General features: G+C 40.4%; 1 protein-coding gene across 2 annotated transcripts in view; it reads right to left on the bottom strand.

The window, feature by feature from the left end:
- Positions 1 to 2,187: 2,187 nt before the first annotated feature.
- CENPC (centromere protein C) overlaps positions 2,188 to 16,353 on the bottom strand; it is an 81,358-nt gene continuing 67,192 nt past the window's right edge. The window contains exon 23 of one of the 2 annotated variants that reach the window (XM_006027522.3): positions 2,188 to 2,386. In XM_006027522.3, the coding sequence (XP_006027584.1) occupies positions 2,362 to 2,386 (25 nt within the window). In that variant the 3' untranslated portion in view covers positions 2,188 to 2,361. Of the gene's footprint in view, positions 2,387 to 9,914; positions 9,991 to 16,353 lie in introns of those variants that run through there. The other variant, XM_025208744.1, reaches the window with a different exon arrangement.

Here is a 16,353-nt window from a genome sequence, read left to right as displayed (position 1 = left end):
TGCCGGGAGGAGCGGTCAGGGCCAGCAGAGGTCCTCCCCATGGTCCCCCTCCTCCAGCCCCCCCGACCCCTTACTCATCAGCACTGGAGCCCTGGTGCTGAACATGCATCCTGGCCGGCCGCGCGTTTTAGCACCAGGGCGAGGGGCCAACCACAGAGACACTCTGGCAGCCACAGTGTCTCCGTGGAGGACCCAGCCTCTGGTTGCCTCAGGGCATAGTCCGGGACCATGCCCTGCCCCGCTTTTTTAAACTTCCATTTTTTAAACTCCAGGGGTCTAATTTTCTCCCCGCGCTGCAACATTTTTTTGTTCCCGCATGTGCCTCTGGCCCCGTCTCAAAGGGGTTTGAGATGGGGCGGGAGGCACGTGCGCTCGTCTGGACGTGCTGGCTGAGTTTTAAGTAAAGAGCTTGGGGGGGGGGGGGTTGTTTGTTTTTACATCTGCACGCACCCATGGGCAAAAACCAAAGTCAGTGCCTACGTAGTATGTTATGTTAATAAATACAGTGGTACTTGTAGCCAGGAGCCAGTACTTCACGTATGTGTGGTCCATGTCGCACGGTGCAGTAAAGGTAAGAAAACATGCTCCACCCCCCCCACCCTGGTTGATTAAACAATTCACCATTGAAGACAGTGGGAAGTTTGGGGAGTGAGATTGACTAGCTACAGCACTGAAACTGTGGGTTTAAACAATGTTCTTACTCATAGGATGCAAACAGGAATTTTCCCCAGCAGTTTGGATGGCAAGAAACTGGAAACCAGTTTGAAACCAATCTCCAAAACTTTGTCCTCTCCCCCTTCTCAGTGAGTTTTATATAACAGTTTTTAGCAGAATTTACCCCTATTCAGGGAACAATTTTTTTTCCTCCCAGAGCTCTAAGGTTCCTGTCTGTTTTGCTCTAGATTCCTAGTCTCAAAACATGAGACAGCACTGTCTCAATCCAGCCCACAGGGTATAAACTAAATGCTGTAAAGATGTTTTATTTTTAAAAAGTATTCACAGCTTACCTCAACCCAGTTCAGATTTTAAATATTTCTGGGAGGATCGACTTTAACTACCAATAGTAAAGATTTCTGTGAAGATGAGCTCGTTGCTGTAGAATTAATAATAGATCTATGCAGATTGATATTCCCAGGAGATAAAAGGAAAGGAAAATTATTAAAAACTGATGCTTCAAGCAAATGAAAAACTAATGGACCATATTTTCCTGAGGGGGTGGGAGGTGCTTTCATTTTATTTTATTCTGATGACTGTCTTAGACCTGCCATAATGGGTAATGCTTAGAGATCACTACCTCCAACTAATAGGAAACATCTTCCAGATTTCAGAAAGCATGCTGAACGTGATGCAAGTCAGATACTTCATAGTTTGAGAGAGGAGTAAAGGCTCTGGATCATGCTGTGGAATTTAACTATAATTTGCAGTCTCGCTCCAAAATGAGAGAAAATGTTTGAAAATTCAAATTTCAGCATGGACCTCTTGTGTGTTTTGTATGAAGCATATAAGACTAGTTGCATTCCAATAGTGACTCAACTCGGGACCAAAAATTACCTGAAAACTAAAGGATAGGATTCTCAAATTACCCACTACTGGCCTAATTCTGCTCACACAGGGCATGTTTACACGTGCATTTACTGTGTAGAAACTAAGACAGGGCATATCTACACATGCAGTTACTACGCAGCAAGCAGTTTTTAGGCCAACATCTACATGTGCAGCCGTTAAAGCATAGTAATACTTTACTAACTAGTAAAGTTAGTCCCAAGTCAGTCCACACACACAGTGTTACTGCGCAGTAACTAATTGGGCATAAATTTGATACCTGCATGATGCAGGTATCAAATTTATGCCCAAATCAGCTTACGTCACCATATTTACTGAGCAGTGAGGGCATGCACATGTAGACGTGCATCGTAATTTTCAGTTACTGAGCAATAACATAAATTACTGTGCAGTAAATGTGCACATGTAGATGCACCCACACTGGTCAAATTACCACTGATTTCAATAGTTTTAAACCAATCTAGGATATTGGTTTCAAAGTGGCCCACATTTTTACCATTACAAGCAAGACACTAACTGTTTTCATTAAATATCTGGATTTTCTTAAAATACCAGAAAGTACATTCTTTCAGTGTGTTTAAAAAACAAAAACTAAGACAATTTTAATATTTATTGATATAAAACCAGAAAACTTGCATCCATTTATATATTCCACAAATTAACAATTTACAGATGAAAAAGTCTGTTCCAATATCCATGAAACAAGATATCCAAGACTGAAGGAAATTTAACTTTTAAAGTAATAATGGAATTATTTACAATATCCAATGCAAGATGATCTGCAATTTGCTGGTAAGGCTAAAAGGAATCTTGTATGACTGGCCTAAAATACAAAAAAAAAGCAGAAGTTAGTTAATTAGATTACTTTTAGTAGAAGTTTATTGTTCATCCACCTAATCCTACCACAACCTGAAGTGACTAGATAGCAAAGCAGATCTGCCACAAAGTTTATTCATGGCAACTAGCAAGTAATGCCCAAACACCACAGCGAAATTCGGTTTAGGTGAGACAGTCAGTGCTTCTATATAAAAAAAATCAAATTAAGAGTGTACCAGTCTAATGAAATACGGAATCCCCCAAACCCATTCTTTTGACAGCTATAAGACTGCACACTTCCCACTATCAGTTATTGGCTCAAAAATTACTCCTGGTCTTGACACTGCATTTTATCTGTAAATGTTACTTTTTTGATACTTGATTTTGCTGATGTGAAATTGTAAGAAGTTTGAAAAAAGGATACGTTGTGCACTGAAAAATGAACACAGTTTAAGAGACATTTATCTTTATAACAATTCGAAAAGCATATTTTAATACATATAGTTCTAGAAGAATAGCCAATTAAGTGGGGATGGACAGGCAAGCCGTAAATTACAGTTGTGAGGATACCAAACTTTAAAGCTGCTCTAACATCTGCTTGAGTAGACAGGTTGCTCTGAAAATTGGTAGGAAAAAGCAAGTTGACAATTGGAAGGAGTCTGTGGGAATTAAATTTGTGAGCCCAGCAAAACAACGAATGTAACATGTTGATGTTTTAAAGGTCCTTTTTTGCTCAGAGGGGTGGGAAATTACTGGACTTTGCCTGGTGGGATCTAGAACCCAACAGGAGAACTAACACCAAACTATAAGAATTAAAAATGTAATGGATATTTTGGTTCTTCAGATCAGTGCACTGGGTTGCAATATGCCATACGAAATACAAGCCATGTGTGGAGGCCCCCGAAGAAACTCAGAAAGCTTCCTCCAAAAATATGGTATATCCTAGGGGAGGAAGATGAGTTTAACTCTCCTTTTCTTTAATTTCTGTTAGTATTTCCTTGAACTATATAGCTCAGAGAAGTTTCTAACTGCTTGTCATTTTTCTATGTAATATTTGTAGAAGGTTTTTATAAAAAGAAAACTTGGGGAATAAAGTAAAAATGTATTTTTCACAAAAAAGGTTTTAAATTTAAAATGTTATTGCAATACTTCTCATTGGTCAAAATCATTTTCCTTTAAAAAACTATTTTGAAAACCATAAACTTTCAATATTACTGATTCAAAATATTGCAGAAAGCTAACAAAGGTTCAATTAAAATTCCTCCTGAAACAGGATTTTGTTTCAAAAGGAATTTAAAATTGGAATAAGGGAATCCTTTATTTTTAGTTTTCAAACAGCTCTTCTAAAAAATGGTCACAATAGAATTCTGTATAATGATTGTGTACAAACCAAAGAAGTGTGAAAAAAAAGTTAGGTATGATCCATATCCTTGAGGCTAAGACAAAGGAGTGGGACACACATGAACAGGTTCTATTAAGACTCCTTCAACAAATTACATTATCCAAATTTAACTTTTGAGGTGACAACCATTTTGAGGACTGTAAAGAATGTCCCAGCCCTCTAAAATACAGTGCTCCATGGGGAGGGCCCTGGAGGATACAGAGAGGACAAGATGGCCTGGGAACCAGTCAAGTGCTTTACTTGTCAATAATGATTTAGATGTCAAGAAGGTTTGGGCTCCTTCCTTTAACTGAGTGGGAATTCTTGGAAGATCATTACCTTGTGCAGACTCTCTCCACATCATGGGTTCTGAATAAAGCTGATTCTAGAACCTCTCGAAATTCCACAGCCAGATGTTTTGCTGTCCTCCCTCCCCACTTTAGAAATACAGCCCATTTCCAATTCTCCTCCCCTGCATAACCCTTCTCCTCCCATATCCTCCCCCATGCCCTCTTGAAGTTCATGGTTTACCAGCTCCTATTCCAATTATGAAACACGGTAGGGAACAATAGAAAGAGGCTTAGGACTTTGATTTTCATCAGGAGCAAGAAAAAAGCCAAGAGCCATAATATTTTCCACCCTAAAAAGAACCTCCTGGGCATGAAGCTGTGAGCTCCCAGATGAGAAGGCACTCACAAAGCTTCTTTTTCCTGCCATTCTTGCAAAACCTCGCTTCCTTATATCAGCTAAATCAGCTTTCCTCATGGAAAGCAGGAACTCCAAAGCTCTCCTTCTGCCCTCAGAAGGCTACATCCAGCCCTCCTATTATGAGTTTCCTCATCCTCTCAGCCATGCCACTTCTACCAGGGGTATGGAGGAGTTAGAAGGGGACGTGTGTTGAGGTGCCAAGAGAAATACAAAGCTGGTGGTTGTCCCCCACCAGATACCTTTAACTACATCCTATCTTCACAACCTCAGAAGAGAGGGGAGGTAAATTCCCTTGCATCAGCAATAAAGGTTGCAGGAGAAAAAACGAATAAACAGTGCCCTTGGCTCAAAGTGCAGTTCCAAGATATGAGAAGTTTACATCAAAACACCTATGGAACTAGGAAGTAAATGTTCTGTTCCTCCAGGAATTCAGTGAGGAACTGGGAGCACCACCGGATGCTTTTACCACTGCATGCAACTCCAAACCAGGGACTTCTGTTAGCCATTTGACTAACTCTCCAAGTACTACACACAAATCTTGAGGCAGGGATAAGAAATGCTATGTTAAGAATGCACAGAGTTCTGCCTCAGAGCCAAAATTAAAGAGGACAGGTTATGGGTAGGGACTTACCGAAATTATGATTTTGCAATTTTCATGGAAACTGCAATTTCAGGCAAGCCCTGCAAAAAAGTGTGGGGTCTGTGTTTTTGGTGGGCTCCTTGGAAAACTCAGTGAAAATAAAATGCTGGCTCCTTCTGGTGAGGGGGGAGGGGGTGGCGGGGCTGCTGGCACAGCAAGGTATTTGCAGCCCAGCCCCTGGCCACTGACTCACAGCCTGTCATATGGCCCCACCCATCATCACCAATTGGCAGTAAGGGGTGGGGCCACATGACAGGCAGCCCTCAGAACCAATCAGTGATGAAGGAAGGTGAGGCATGATGAACAGCCCTTGCAGCCAATCAGCGGCAACGGGTGGAGCCACCGGGGCCCATCAGCCACAGGCATGGGGATCCCACCACACACTGCCTAGGAAAATGGCTGCCCAGCCTGCAAAATCAGCCAGGAGCCGCCTCAAGTTCAGAAGACCCCTAGTTATGGGGGTGTGGGAACTGCCTCCTTAACAGTGAGTATTAACATTCTCCTGCTGGGGTGGACAGGAAGCTAGTGTTTTGTACAGTGTAAAGGCACATTAACGTTGCAGGTTCCAGTTAGGAATAACTCATGCTGTGGAAAGATGCAAAGCACTGGTGGACTCCATCAAGCACCTACTCACATTTTTATGTGCTGGTATTTATAAATATATGTAAGGGGCTCACTGGGATGGTATTATCATTTGGGAATATATTCTGAAAACTAAATTATTATTATTAATATATTAAGAGTGGTGGTATTTGAGCTGGTTGTCTCTTTTTTTTTTTAGAGCCCACATATGACCTAGGAGCTGGGCTGGATCTGAAGCCCTTGAACGTTTACGAACAAGGTTACCTTTAGCACTTCCATTTCGGTCAGTGGAGCTATTTTATTTATGTTCATAATACTGTGGATATGTTATTCAGTGCTTGCAGGATCAGGACCTCCAGTTTATTATTGCAAAGCAGAATACAACACATAAATTAGACTGATCAAATCCAAGAGATTTACAATTAAGCCTCGCACTGTGGCATTGCATTTATTTAAATAATAACACTTCCCCTTCCATATTTTGAGGCAATAAATCAGATCCTCTAGTGGATAATCTACAAGGCCAGAATTAGATTATTGTTTTGAGGAAAAGAGAAGGGCAAATTACATTATTGTTTAGAACAAATTTAATTAAGTTGTAGTTTTCATTTTCTGTCAGGTTTACCATGTCCTTCATTTTGTATTTGGAGTGTGTGGGCAGCTGAAGCCATTTAATGACCAAGTTGATTATTTTATTGGGAAAGAGGACTAAATCAGAGAGAATAATACAATAGCTAGTCTAAATTCTGATTAGATAATCCACTTAAATTTATTTTGTTTAAGGCATCACCAGGATGTAGGTATGAATTTCAAGGAGATTCAGAGTCAAATTGAAGCAAGAGAAAGACAAGTAGTAAATTATAGGAGTAAAGCAAGCATTCAATCGCAATGCTATTCTGCCCTTTAAAATACACTGTGCCTCACTTACAAGCTAAAATATTGTTCAGCTATGACAGATGGGTATTAATTTATTCCCACAAACACCACTGCGCCTTAGCTATGAATTTTCATAAGTGCATGACAAAACCCTTAGTTACTCAAAAAGCAAATGTTTGCATTTACTAATATTAAAAAAATCAGCTGTAATAATACTGAGGGTGCATTTGCTGGGTGCAGCATGACCTCTGCAATTATCACTTAATTGTCCTACATGGGCCAATACCGAGAACCTCGTACTTTCCTCTTCAGGTTTGTCCTTCCTTCAGCACTTTTCCCTACCAGGCTGCGTAATTACTTCTTCTTCATGGGCTTAATTGTAAATTTGTTTTGATTAATTAGCCCCAGAGATGACTTGGCACTTACTGGGATATAAGAAAGGGTTCTTGGTTTCTTCATTGTACAGACTACTATGCCCAAGAGGAATCCCCTTCGTGTCAGCAATAAAATTTGAAGTTCAAATCAAAACTTTTCTGTAATTAGCTTTTGTTTCTTTAAATTGTCCATTTTGTGCTACAGCAAAGGTATTAGCATAAAGGGAGCACATGAATTTATCAAGCTCAGGGCCTTTCTTTTCATCACTTTTACAGCAAAATCCCACCCCCCAAAAACCTGGCATTAATAATATGAGGATTCACTGCTCTTAAAACAAAGCTGATGTTAAACTACTGAAAAGCTGAAACAGAACAGTCAAAACAGATATAAAGTATCACCACCACTGTGTTCTGATGTCAATAGCACTGAAACATTTTACTTGAACAATCAAACTTTGTGTTCTTCTCTTCCACTTCTGTAGATAAAGTTTAATTTGATGACACATTTGAAGACTCAAAGAAAGCAGTTTTCTGCATTCTTTGGAGGTTAGCACAACTTCTTACTGCACAACTACCTGACAATTCCTGACAATGTTTGCACCTTAGGTTCAAAAAATATCTTAGCCGATTCAGTTTCTTCTTTCCTACCACTTCAAGCATGTTCAACTTAAGGCATGTTGGCTCAAGTCATGCATTGATGGTTGGTAATCACTACATTTTTTTTAATACATCTGAAGTCTTGAACAGCAGTTTATACTTTTTCTGCTGCTTGCATAAGAAACCATCAACCAGTGAGTTCAATAGCATGAAAACCAAGGCATAAAATGAGAAGAGACAGCTTAATATAATCTGCATTACCAGATATTCTGCCCACATAATAAAGCAAACTTTTGAATAGTTCAAACTCCTTTTCAACCATCAATGGCAGTTCATTCCACTTATTAAACAAACCTCTCTCTCCAATCACCAGACGCTAGGCCACCATTTTCCAAGAAATTCTACAACCTCATTTATAATAGGCAGAATAAACTTAACCTTTCCCCTTTATGTCTTAAAGTTGTTGTTCCATTCAAAATGAAAACCTAACATTTTAGGCATCAAGTGTTCAAGTGTGTTATATTTCAGCAGATCCTTCAAAGTATCAAGAAGTCAAAATGAACCAAAGATGTATGATGTGATTGTCAATGAAGGCAATGAATGAGGTTAACTTCCCTGAATCCTAAAGCACTCTCTCTCCTCTTAATAGCCAATCATGCAATGCACTGAGTACCAAACATCACTGGGAATAAAGGATTCCCCATACCTTGTAGGGTCAAGTAACCCCTAGCCAGACTGGCCTAAACATATTCTACAAGAATTTCTTCTTTTTCTCCTGTTCAATTTTCTGCCAGTTATTGAAAGCAATGAACCGTTCTGATTTGGATGATTTCTAAATCTTAACTACTCAGTTCCAAAACAGAGAATCATTTGATTGGTGAGAAGTATTTCATCAGACTACTGTTTCTAAGATCCTTTAAGCTTCTGACCTTTTATTACAAAACATGAATTTTACATGCTTTTGAAACAGTAATTTTGCTTAAATCCTTCTTTACTAAGATTGCAATTTCAACATAGAGTTTCCTTGCATCCTTTGAATAAACAAACAAAATTTTCCATAACTGTTTAGTCAATCTATGTATATAATCTACACTAATTATAGCATATGAAAATTATGCTAGAAAGCATTAAGGTTGCAGACTCCAGCATTCAAGTTAGACAAAGACTAAATTGCCTTGCTGTGAAATTTTAAATTGGTCATTTTTGTGTAACCATGCAACAGTTTTGCTCAATATCACATAGGAGGCCTGTGTCAAATACAGGGATTGAACCTTGGATCCAAGATTAATGCTTTAAACACCTTGCAAGATTTGATGTCTTTGGTTCGCTGCTCTTCTGTAAATGAAACAAGACAGGAGTCTCATAGAACAAACAGAATATGATTGTGCTGTTACAAGTGAGCCTCTTGGCTACCACTCTGGGCCACCAAACCAGATCCCATACATTCTTGGCTTTCTGGATCTCAAAGAGTTGGAGGCACTGCCTTTGGCTTTAGGTGTCTAAGCCTACTGTCAGATACAGATGTACTGTCTACCAGCCAGTTCAAGTCCCTCACAGTGCACCTGTGAGTGATGGTGACTCACTTATGCTTCCTAGTAGGCTCCTGTGCATTTCCACAGTCCTAAAGTTGTGGTCCCTCTAGATTGCTGTATGCTTCTTTAGGAACTATATGAGAGTGGAAGCCAGGGTGCAAATATTTTGCAAAGCATTTCTAAACAAATCAGTTTAAGCAAAGAGTAACGCTGCATATAGAATCTTCCCTCCAGAGTCCACTAAAATCCAAGAGTCTGGTGGATTTGATCAATCTTTCTACAGAATCCAGAATCCTCTTCCTGCAGACCTACTTTCAGATTCTAGTCTTCACCAATTGAAATGGCTGGTAAAAGCACCTTCTTTGATTTTAGTCCTCCCTTGGAAGTGAGTCTCCTCAGGACATGGACACACGTACATCTGGGGCCATTTCAAAAGGGCCATGGAAGGGGAGAATCCTGGCTCCTAACTAGGCAGCAGCTGTTACATTCTAACAGTTACATGTGGACAGGAAACATGCAAATGTAGCAAAACTACTCCAACTTCAACATTGGATAAAGCAGGGTTAGAGTTAGGGTAGATATGCTACATTTGTATCATTTCCAGCTTGTCCAGAGGTAACTGGTAGAACAGAACAGGTACTGCACGCTCCTGTTGAGCATCTCCCCTTCTGAAACAGGTGATGGGTCTCTTGTGGGCTCGAATCAAGTGTAGTTGGGTCCATACCTTCAGTGGCTTCCAGTCCTTTGTCAAGGGATCCACCAAAATGTATTGGTTTCCTAGGACAGCAGCTAGATCACTTTCCTACTGCCCTTGCATACATCTAGGATGGGTAGGGCTAGATGGTACCTTCAAGAGTTCATCTAGTCCAGGGGTGGCCGACTTTGCATGCAGCAGATTGGAAAAGGGAGCAAGGAATATACCTGCAAATAGGGCAGGGATCAGAAAGCATACCAGCAGATTAAGCAGGGAGCACAGGGCATGGAACAGAAAGCAGAGTAACAGATCAGGCAGGGGAAGCAGATCTGGATGGTACCCAGGGAGGGTACAGGGCTTGCTTATATTATGGCACACCTGCCAAAAAGGTCAGCCTCAACTGATTTAGTCCAACCCCTTGACTTGAAGCAAGATAATCTCTGTCTAAGCCAGAGAGCCAACACGTGAATTCTAAGTTAAGAATCCTTGACTGATTGGCAAGTGTTAGCCCTCTATTAATACCACTCAAACTAGTCTGAAATGAAAGCAAAAAGGCAACAGTGGAAGCACGGAGCAGTTTCCCTTTAAAATGGCATTCACAAATCAAAGTGGAATCTGCAGTCTGATAGACACATGTATAGACACACACTAACCTGTCATACGCAATTAAAGACTGTATCATAACACACAAGGGAACTGAAATAGAAAACTGTGGCCAAGCTTAATCAGCGTTTCCTAGTTTTCAAGTACTTAACTTCAAACTTAACTTACTTTTAATATGTTATTTCCAGCTAATTTTCTGGTCTAGGCATTCTTTTAAGAAAGGAAACTAACCCTACCCCCCCACCCCCGCCCAAATCATGTGAAAATACCTTGAAATATTTAACGGCAGAAAAAAATAAGATAAGGAAGAATATACCACCATCAGGAAGCAAGAAATTTCTATAAAGCCCCAGGAAGTCTAACATTTAGTATATTAAGCAAATATTTTAACTGATGATGAAATCTTAGTTCTATTTAGTAGAATCAGACTTTAAGGATCATTTGTTTTTCAAATCCTAGAGAAATTTCTCACTGAAATTTGGAATCACTTAGCTCTTGGTATTTGAGGCTGATTTCCTGAACACCTGTAAAAGTACTCTGACATTTAGGAGGAGGGAGTGGCTTTGAAGAATGTGCGCCAGTCTAGGGAGACAGAAACTAGAGTATATCCAATTATGACAGCTGTATCTGCACTGGAAAAGTGACATTCTACACATAATTAGATTTATTAACTGCATCAATCACCACTTTGAAAATTGCTACCAACCAGCCTTTATTACAGCAGCATTCAGTATATAATGGACTGAACATCCTTTAGAGTTTGACTAAAAGAAATGGTATTTTCTTTGTGCTAAAGTGCCTTCTTGTGGTCTCACTTATGAAAATGAGGAAAGCAAACAGCTCCTAATTCTAATTTTCCTCATCAGCTTCCACAGTGCCCATTTCAAGCTGTGTGCAGATTGTTCTAATGCAATTGTATACTTGAAAATACAAGGAATCTAATTGGCATCTCTTAAAGCATTATGTTGTCTTATTGACACCGTTGCTTTGCCACATTTGCTCAACTCCTGTTTTCCTATTTTCTGCTTCTTTAAGTTACAAGAATGTATAAGCAGATGAATGGAAATTTGCCTATTCTGGAATGTTTCCATTTTATTTAAGACTCAAAATACTTTTGTTTACCAAATAAGAATAGCCTTATTAGAAGTTGCAAGTCAAAATGCAATGTATGCAAAATGTATTTTTGGACTACATTTTCGAAAGAGCTCAGTGCCTAGCAATTAACATTGCCCTCAACAGGAGCCAAGGCTTCTTGAAAATCTGACTACCTTTTATGTGCCTTAATGTGAGCTGAACTCTTAAAAACCTAACTTCAACTGCAGTCACAGATATGTATTTAAGAAAAAACTTTGGGTGGAGGGGGAGGGAGTAATCTAGAGAACTTCTGTTTTCTGTGATTTGCATCTATTAATACCAGGTTGGTTTTACATATTAGTTATGTTAGACCAGTGCTCAGCAACATTTTTTAGTTGTGGGCTGAAATGACCCAGCTTGGGTCTGAGGTGGGCCAGCAATGGGACCTACTGCTGCCATGCCATCTGGCTGCACAGCATGTGAAAAGCCCTCTGCCACCAAAATGCTGCCAAATCCTTTCAGCTCCCCAGGCTGGATCCAACAGCTACATGGGCAGGCCATAGGTTGCTGACCCCTGTATTAGACCATACTAGGACTTTGCTCTCAGCACCCTCAATTAGCTTTCTTAAAAAGGGCTGATCTGACAGCTTCAAAGCATTGTTCTAGCAAAAGATTGGGCACAACTTATGCCACAACAATAGAACACAACAATGCCCAGTCACAGTCTTATTCATGCTCATGGTCTGAAGCAGGGGTTCCCAACGTTTGTACGCCCAAAGGCACATTTGAATTTAAAAGAAAAAGCAACAGGCACCAATATGACAAAATTTTTTGTCCTGCCATGGCGCCTGCAGGCACCGCGTTGGGAACCGCTGGTCTGGAGGCACCACCTCCACCAAGAACAGGGTATTTTAGTTTCCAGGTACATTCAATCCTCGATTCTTCTACTGTGTGTCAAAGTTATGGAATTTTGATATGGATGTGCATGGCACAAAGCAAGCCACTATCATCATTTCCTCTTGCACTGGGCAAATCACTAACAATAAATAAATAAATAACTCACTGATTTTGTTCAATATTAGCCTGGTGCATATTTGAACCAGTGACATATGGGTAACCAAAAAAGGCTACCTGCAGACTTGCCCAATATCACCTGAATATAGCATTATTCAATAGGCGCCATTATCAACTATCAAGTAAATATAAAAGACAGTTTTAAAAATTATGACATCAGATAAAGTTGCTGAATCATGCAAGTGACAAACATGAGCTTATGCTAGAGTCTGCAATGAGCTCTGCACGTGCCATCAAGTTAGTATTTCAGAATACTCAGATAATTTTTTCACAGCATAATCAGAAACCGTAACTACAGACAGCCAGACTACGTTATGGAAAGGACTCCAAAGAATGCTGATGAGAACAGTCATATAATGTCAGGGACAGGAAATGGATTTCTAACAGGTCTTTAAACATTAAGTTCTATGATTTTATTCATATTAGAGAGACTTTTTTGCCTAGTTTCTTTAATATTTATTACCACTTTTTAAACAATAGAAATGAAGCCACCAAATATCATGTACAAACAATATGAAGAGACTGACATTCACAAAACCAAGGGAATAGGGGCTCCATTACTACAGTAATGAATATCTTAAGGTATATTCTAACTACTCATCACACAACCCTATTTTTGCTCCTGCTTTTGCACTCCATACCACAACTAGAATCACCATATATAGCTAAGAAGAGATCTGGAACTAAGGGAGAAAGATGGCAGTGGTTCAGAACTAAGCTTCACAAGCAAAACTGCATTTGGGCATCCACATTACACACAAATAAGGAATACTCAATTTTAGGACAGGGCCATTGATTTTTCATGAACACATCATCCAAACCCATGCAAACTCAGGTAAAGTACAGGAAAGGTTTCAGCTTGGCTACCTTTATTGTGCCTTCGTGTAAAAAAAAAAAAAGGGTTTTGAGTGGACAATCTTCAGTGCAACTGTAGTAATATATAAGCACAACAAGATGAACAGTATAGGGTATAGATGGTATTGCCCAACCTTCTCCATCTGAGGTTGTAACCACAAGAAGTCTAGAGTTCACAGGTTTCAACTCAGTTTTTAATTTTAATTTTTATTCTAATTTTCTTAGTTTAAAAAAAACAAAAAGACCCTGTTATTTAAATACAGATACTAGTCTAAACAAATATCTGTGCTTATAGTTCCATCTACTGGCATATATTAGAAATATTTCTAACAGTGAAAAAGATCAAGTATATGACATTTCAAGAAGTGTTTGATACGTACATCTATTTTTCTCCTTCAGCCCTTTCTCATCCACTAGACAGAATTTTTATAAGCTTAGAACAGATTACGCTCCATTTTTTAGTAAATAAGACTCCTTTTCCTTGGCACAAACCAGAAGCTAAAGAAAAAACTTTTCCCAGTATAATTAGTAAAATATTGGGTGTTAATATTAACTCTCAAGATAATCACAGAATCATAGAAAATTAGGGTTGGAAGGGACCCCAGGAGGTCATCTAGTCCAACCCCCTGCTCAAAGCAGGACCATCCCCAACTAGATCAGGCCAGCCAAGGCTTTGTCTAGCCAGGTCTTGAAAACCTCCAAGGATGGAGATTCTACAACCTCTCTGGGTAACATGTTCCAGTGCTTTACTACCCTCCTGGTGAGAAAATTCTTCGTAATATCTCATCTAAACTTCCCTCGCTGAAACTTGAGACAGTTGCTCCTTGTTCTGTCATCTGCCACCACTGAGAACAGTCCAGCTCCATCCTCTTTTGAACCCCACCTCAGATAGTTGAAGCCTGTTATTAAATCCCATCTCGGTCTTCTCTTCTCCAGACTAAATAAGCCAAGTTCCCTCAGCCTGTCCTCATAAGTCGTCCCCCAGCCCCTTCACCATTTTCACTGACATCTGCTGGACTCTCCAATTTGTCCACATCCTTTCTGTAGTGAAGAGCCCAAAACTGAACACAGTACTCCAGATGTGGCCTCACCAGTGCTGAATAGAGGGGAATAATCACTTCCCATGACCTGCTGGCAACACACTTACCAATGCCGTTAGCCTTTTTAGCAACAAGGGGACACTGCTGGCTCATATTCACCTTATCATCCACTATAACCCCCAGGTCCTTTCCTGCAAAGCTGCTGCCCAGCGAGTCAGCCCCCAACCTGTACTGGGTACATGGCATTGTTCTGTCCTAAGTGTAGGACTTTGCACTTGTCCTTGTTGAATCTCATAAATTTCTTTTGGCTCAATCTTCCAATCTGTGTAGGTCACTCTGAATCCTAGCCCTACCCTCTAGTATGCATCTACTACTCCCCTCATCTTGGTGTCATCCATGACCTTGATGAGGGTGTACTTGATGCCATCTTCCAGGTCACTGATGAAAATACTGAACAAAACTGGCCCCAGGTCAGACCCCTGGGGCATTGTACTTGATACTGGCTGCCAACTAGACATTGAGCCACTGATTACTACCCGCTGAGCCTGATGCTCCAGCCAGTTTTCTATCCACCTTACAGTCCATTCATCCAGCCCATACTTCCTTAGCTTGCCTGCAAAAATGTTGTGGGAGACCATATTAAAAGCATGGAAGTTTCAGATACTGCATAATTTCTAGTAAACCTAAGAGAACTCTAGGTGGCTACTATACGGACATCTGGGGTAAAAAGGCTGCTAATATAGATTATACTCCACCAGAGCTGCTAATACAGGGGTGGCCAACCTGCAGCATGTGTGCCACAAATGGCACAGGCAGCCTCTGTTTGTGGCATGTGGCAAATCATGGAGAGAACAGGCAGCACAGCAGCAGATAAGGCAGGGAGCAGAAAGCAAAGCAGCAGATTAGTCAAGCAAAGAGGATCAGAGTGGTATGTGGGAATAGTACTGAGGAAATGTATATCACGCATGCCAAAAAGGTTGGCCCCCACTGCTCTAGTGGATGTCCTAACACAGATGAAGACCCACATAAGAGCTTCCAGAGAGAGGCTGCTTCATTCTGTCTACAGATGACAAGTCTGGGAGACAACCTAGCTAGCTGCATGACTCCCTCTCTCCATGTGCAATTAAAAGGTCATGGCTACTATAGCATCCAACATATGGAGAGACGATTCAGTCTTGTACAAGTGTGATTTTGGTAACAATACGGGAAGAGGAATCTGACGATTCAAGTGGAACTCCACAAACACTTTTCAGAAAGATTTGGGATGAATATTTTCATAGATAAGTGCAGCAGGAACTAGACTGCAACATGTAAGAAAGGGTGAGGAATGTAAAAATGGATGGCAATTTGGGCAGCAGTGATCACAGGATGATCAAATTCAGGATCCTGATAAAAGGGAGAAAAGGAAAGCAGAAGAATATGGACGCTGGACTTCAGAAAAGCAAACTTTGACTCTTGAAGAGAATTGATGGGTAGGATCCCCTGGGAGGCCAGTCTGACAGGGAAAGGAATCCAGGACAGCTGGCTGTATTTTAAAGAAACCTTACTAAGGGCACAGGAACAAACCATTCCAACGTGCAGGAGGAATAAAAATATGGCAGGTGATCAGCTTGGCTTTGCAGAGAACTCTGCAGTTAGCTTAAACACAAAAAGTAATCTTACAAGTGGAAGCTTAGAGAGATAACTAGAGAGGAACATAAGAATATTGCTTGGGCATGTGGGGATGAAATCAGGAAGGCAAAAGTGCAATTGGATCTGCAGCTAGCAAAGGGCATGAAAGATAACAATAGGTACAAGTATGTTAGCAACAAGAGGAAGGTCAGGGAAAAGTTAGGTCCCTTACTAAATGAGAGGGGCAACCTAGTAACAGATGAGGAAAAGGCTAAAGTGCTTGTAACAGAGGCTCGAGATGAAGCCCTGTTACTAAGTAATACCCGGGATGCC

This window comes from Alligator sinensis, unplaced genomic scaffold, assembly GCF_000455745.1.
Source record: "Alligator sinensis unplaced genomic scaffold, ASM45574v1 scaffold320_1, whole genome shotgun sequence".
Taxonomy (NCBI): domain Eukaryota; kingdom Metazoa; phylum Chordata; order Crocodylia; family Alligatoridae; genus Alligator; species Alligator sinensis.
The sequence above is the reverse complement of the archived record's forward strand: the minus strand, read 5'-3'. Positions and strand labels throughout refer to the sequence as shown.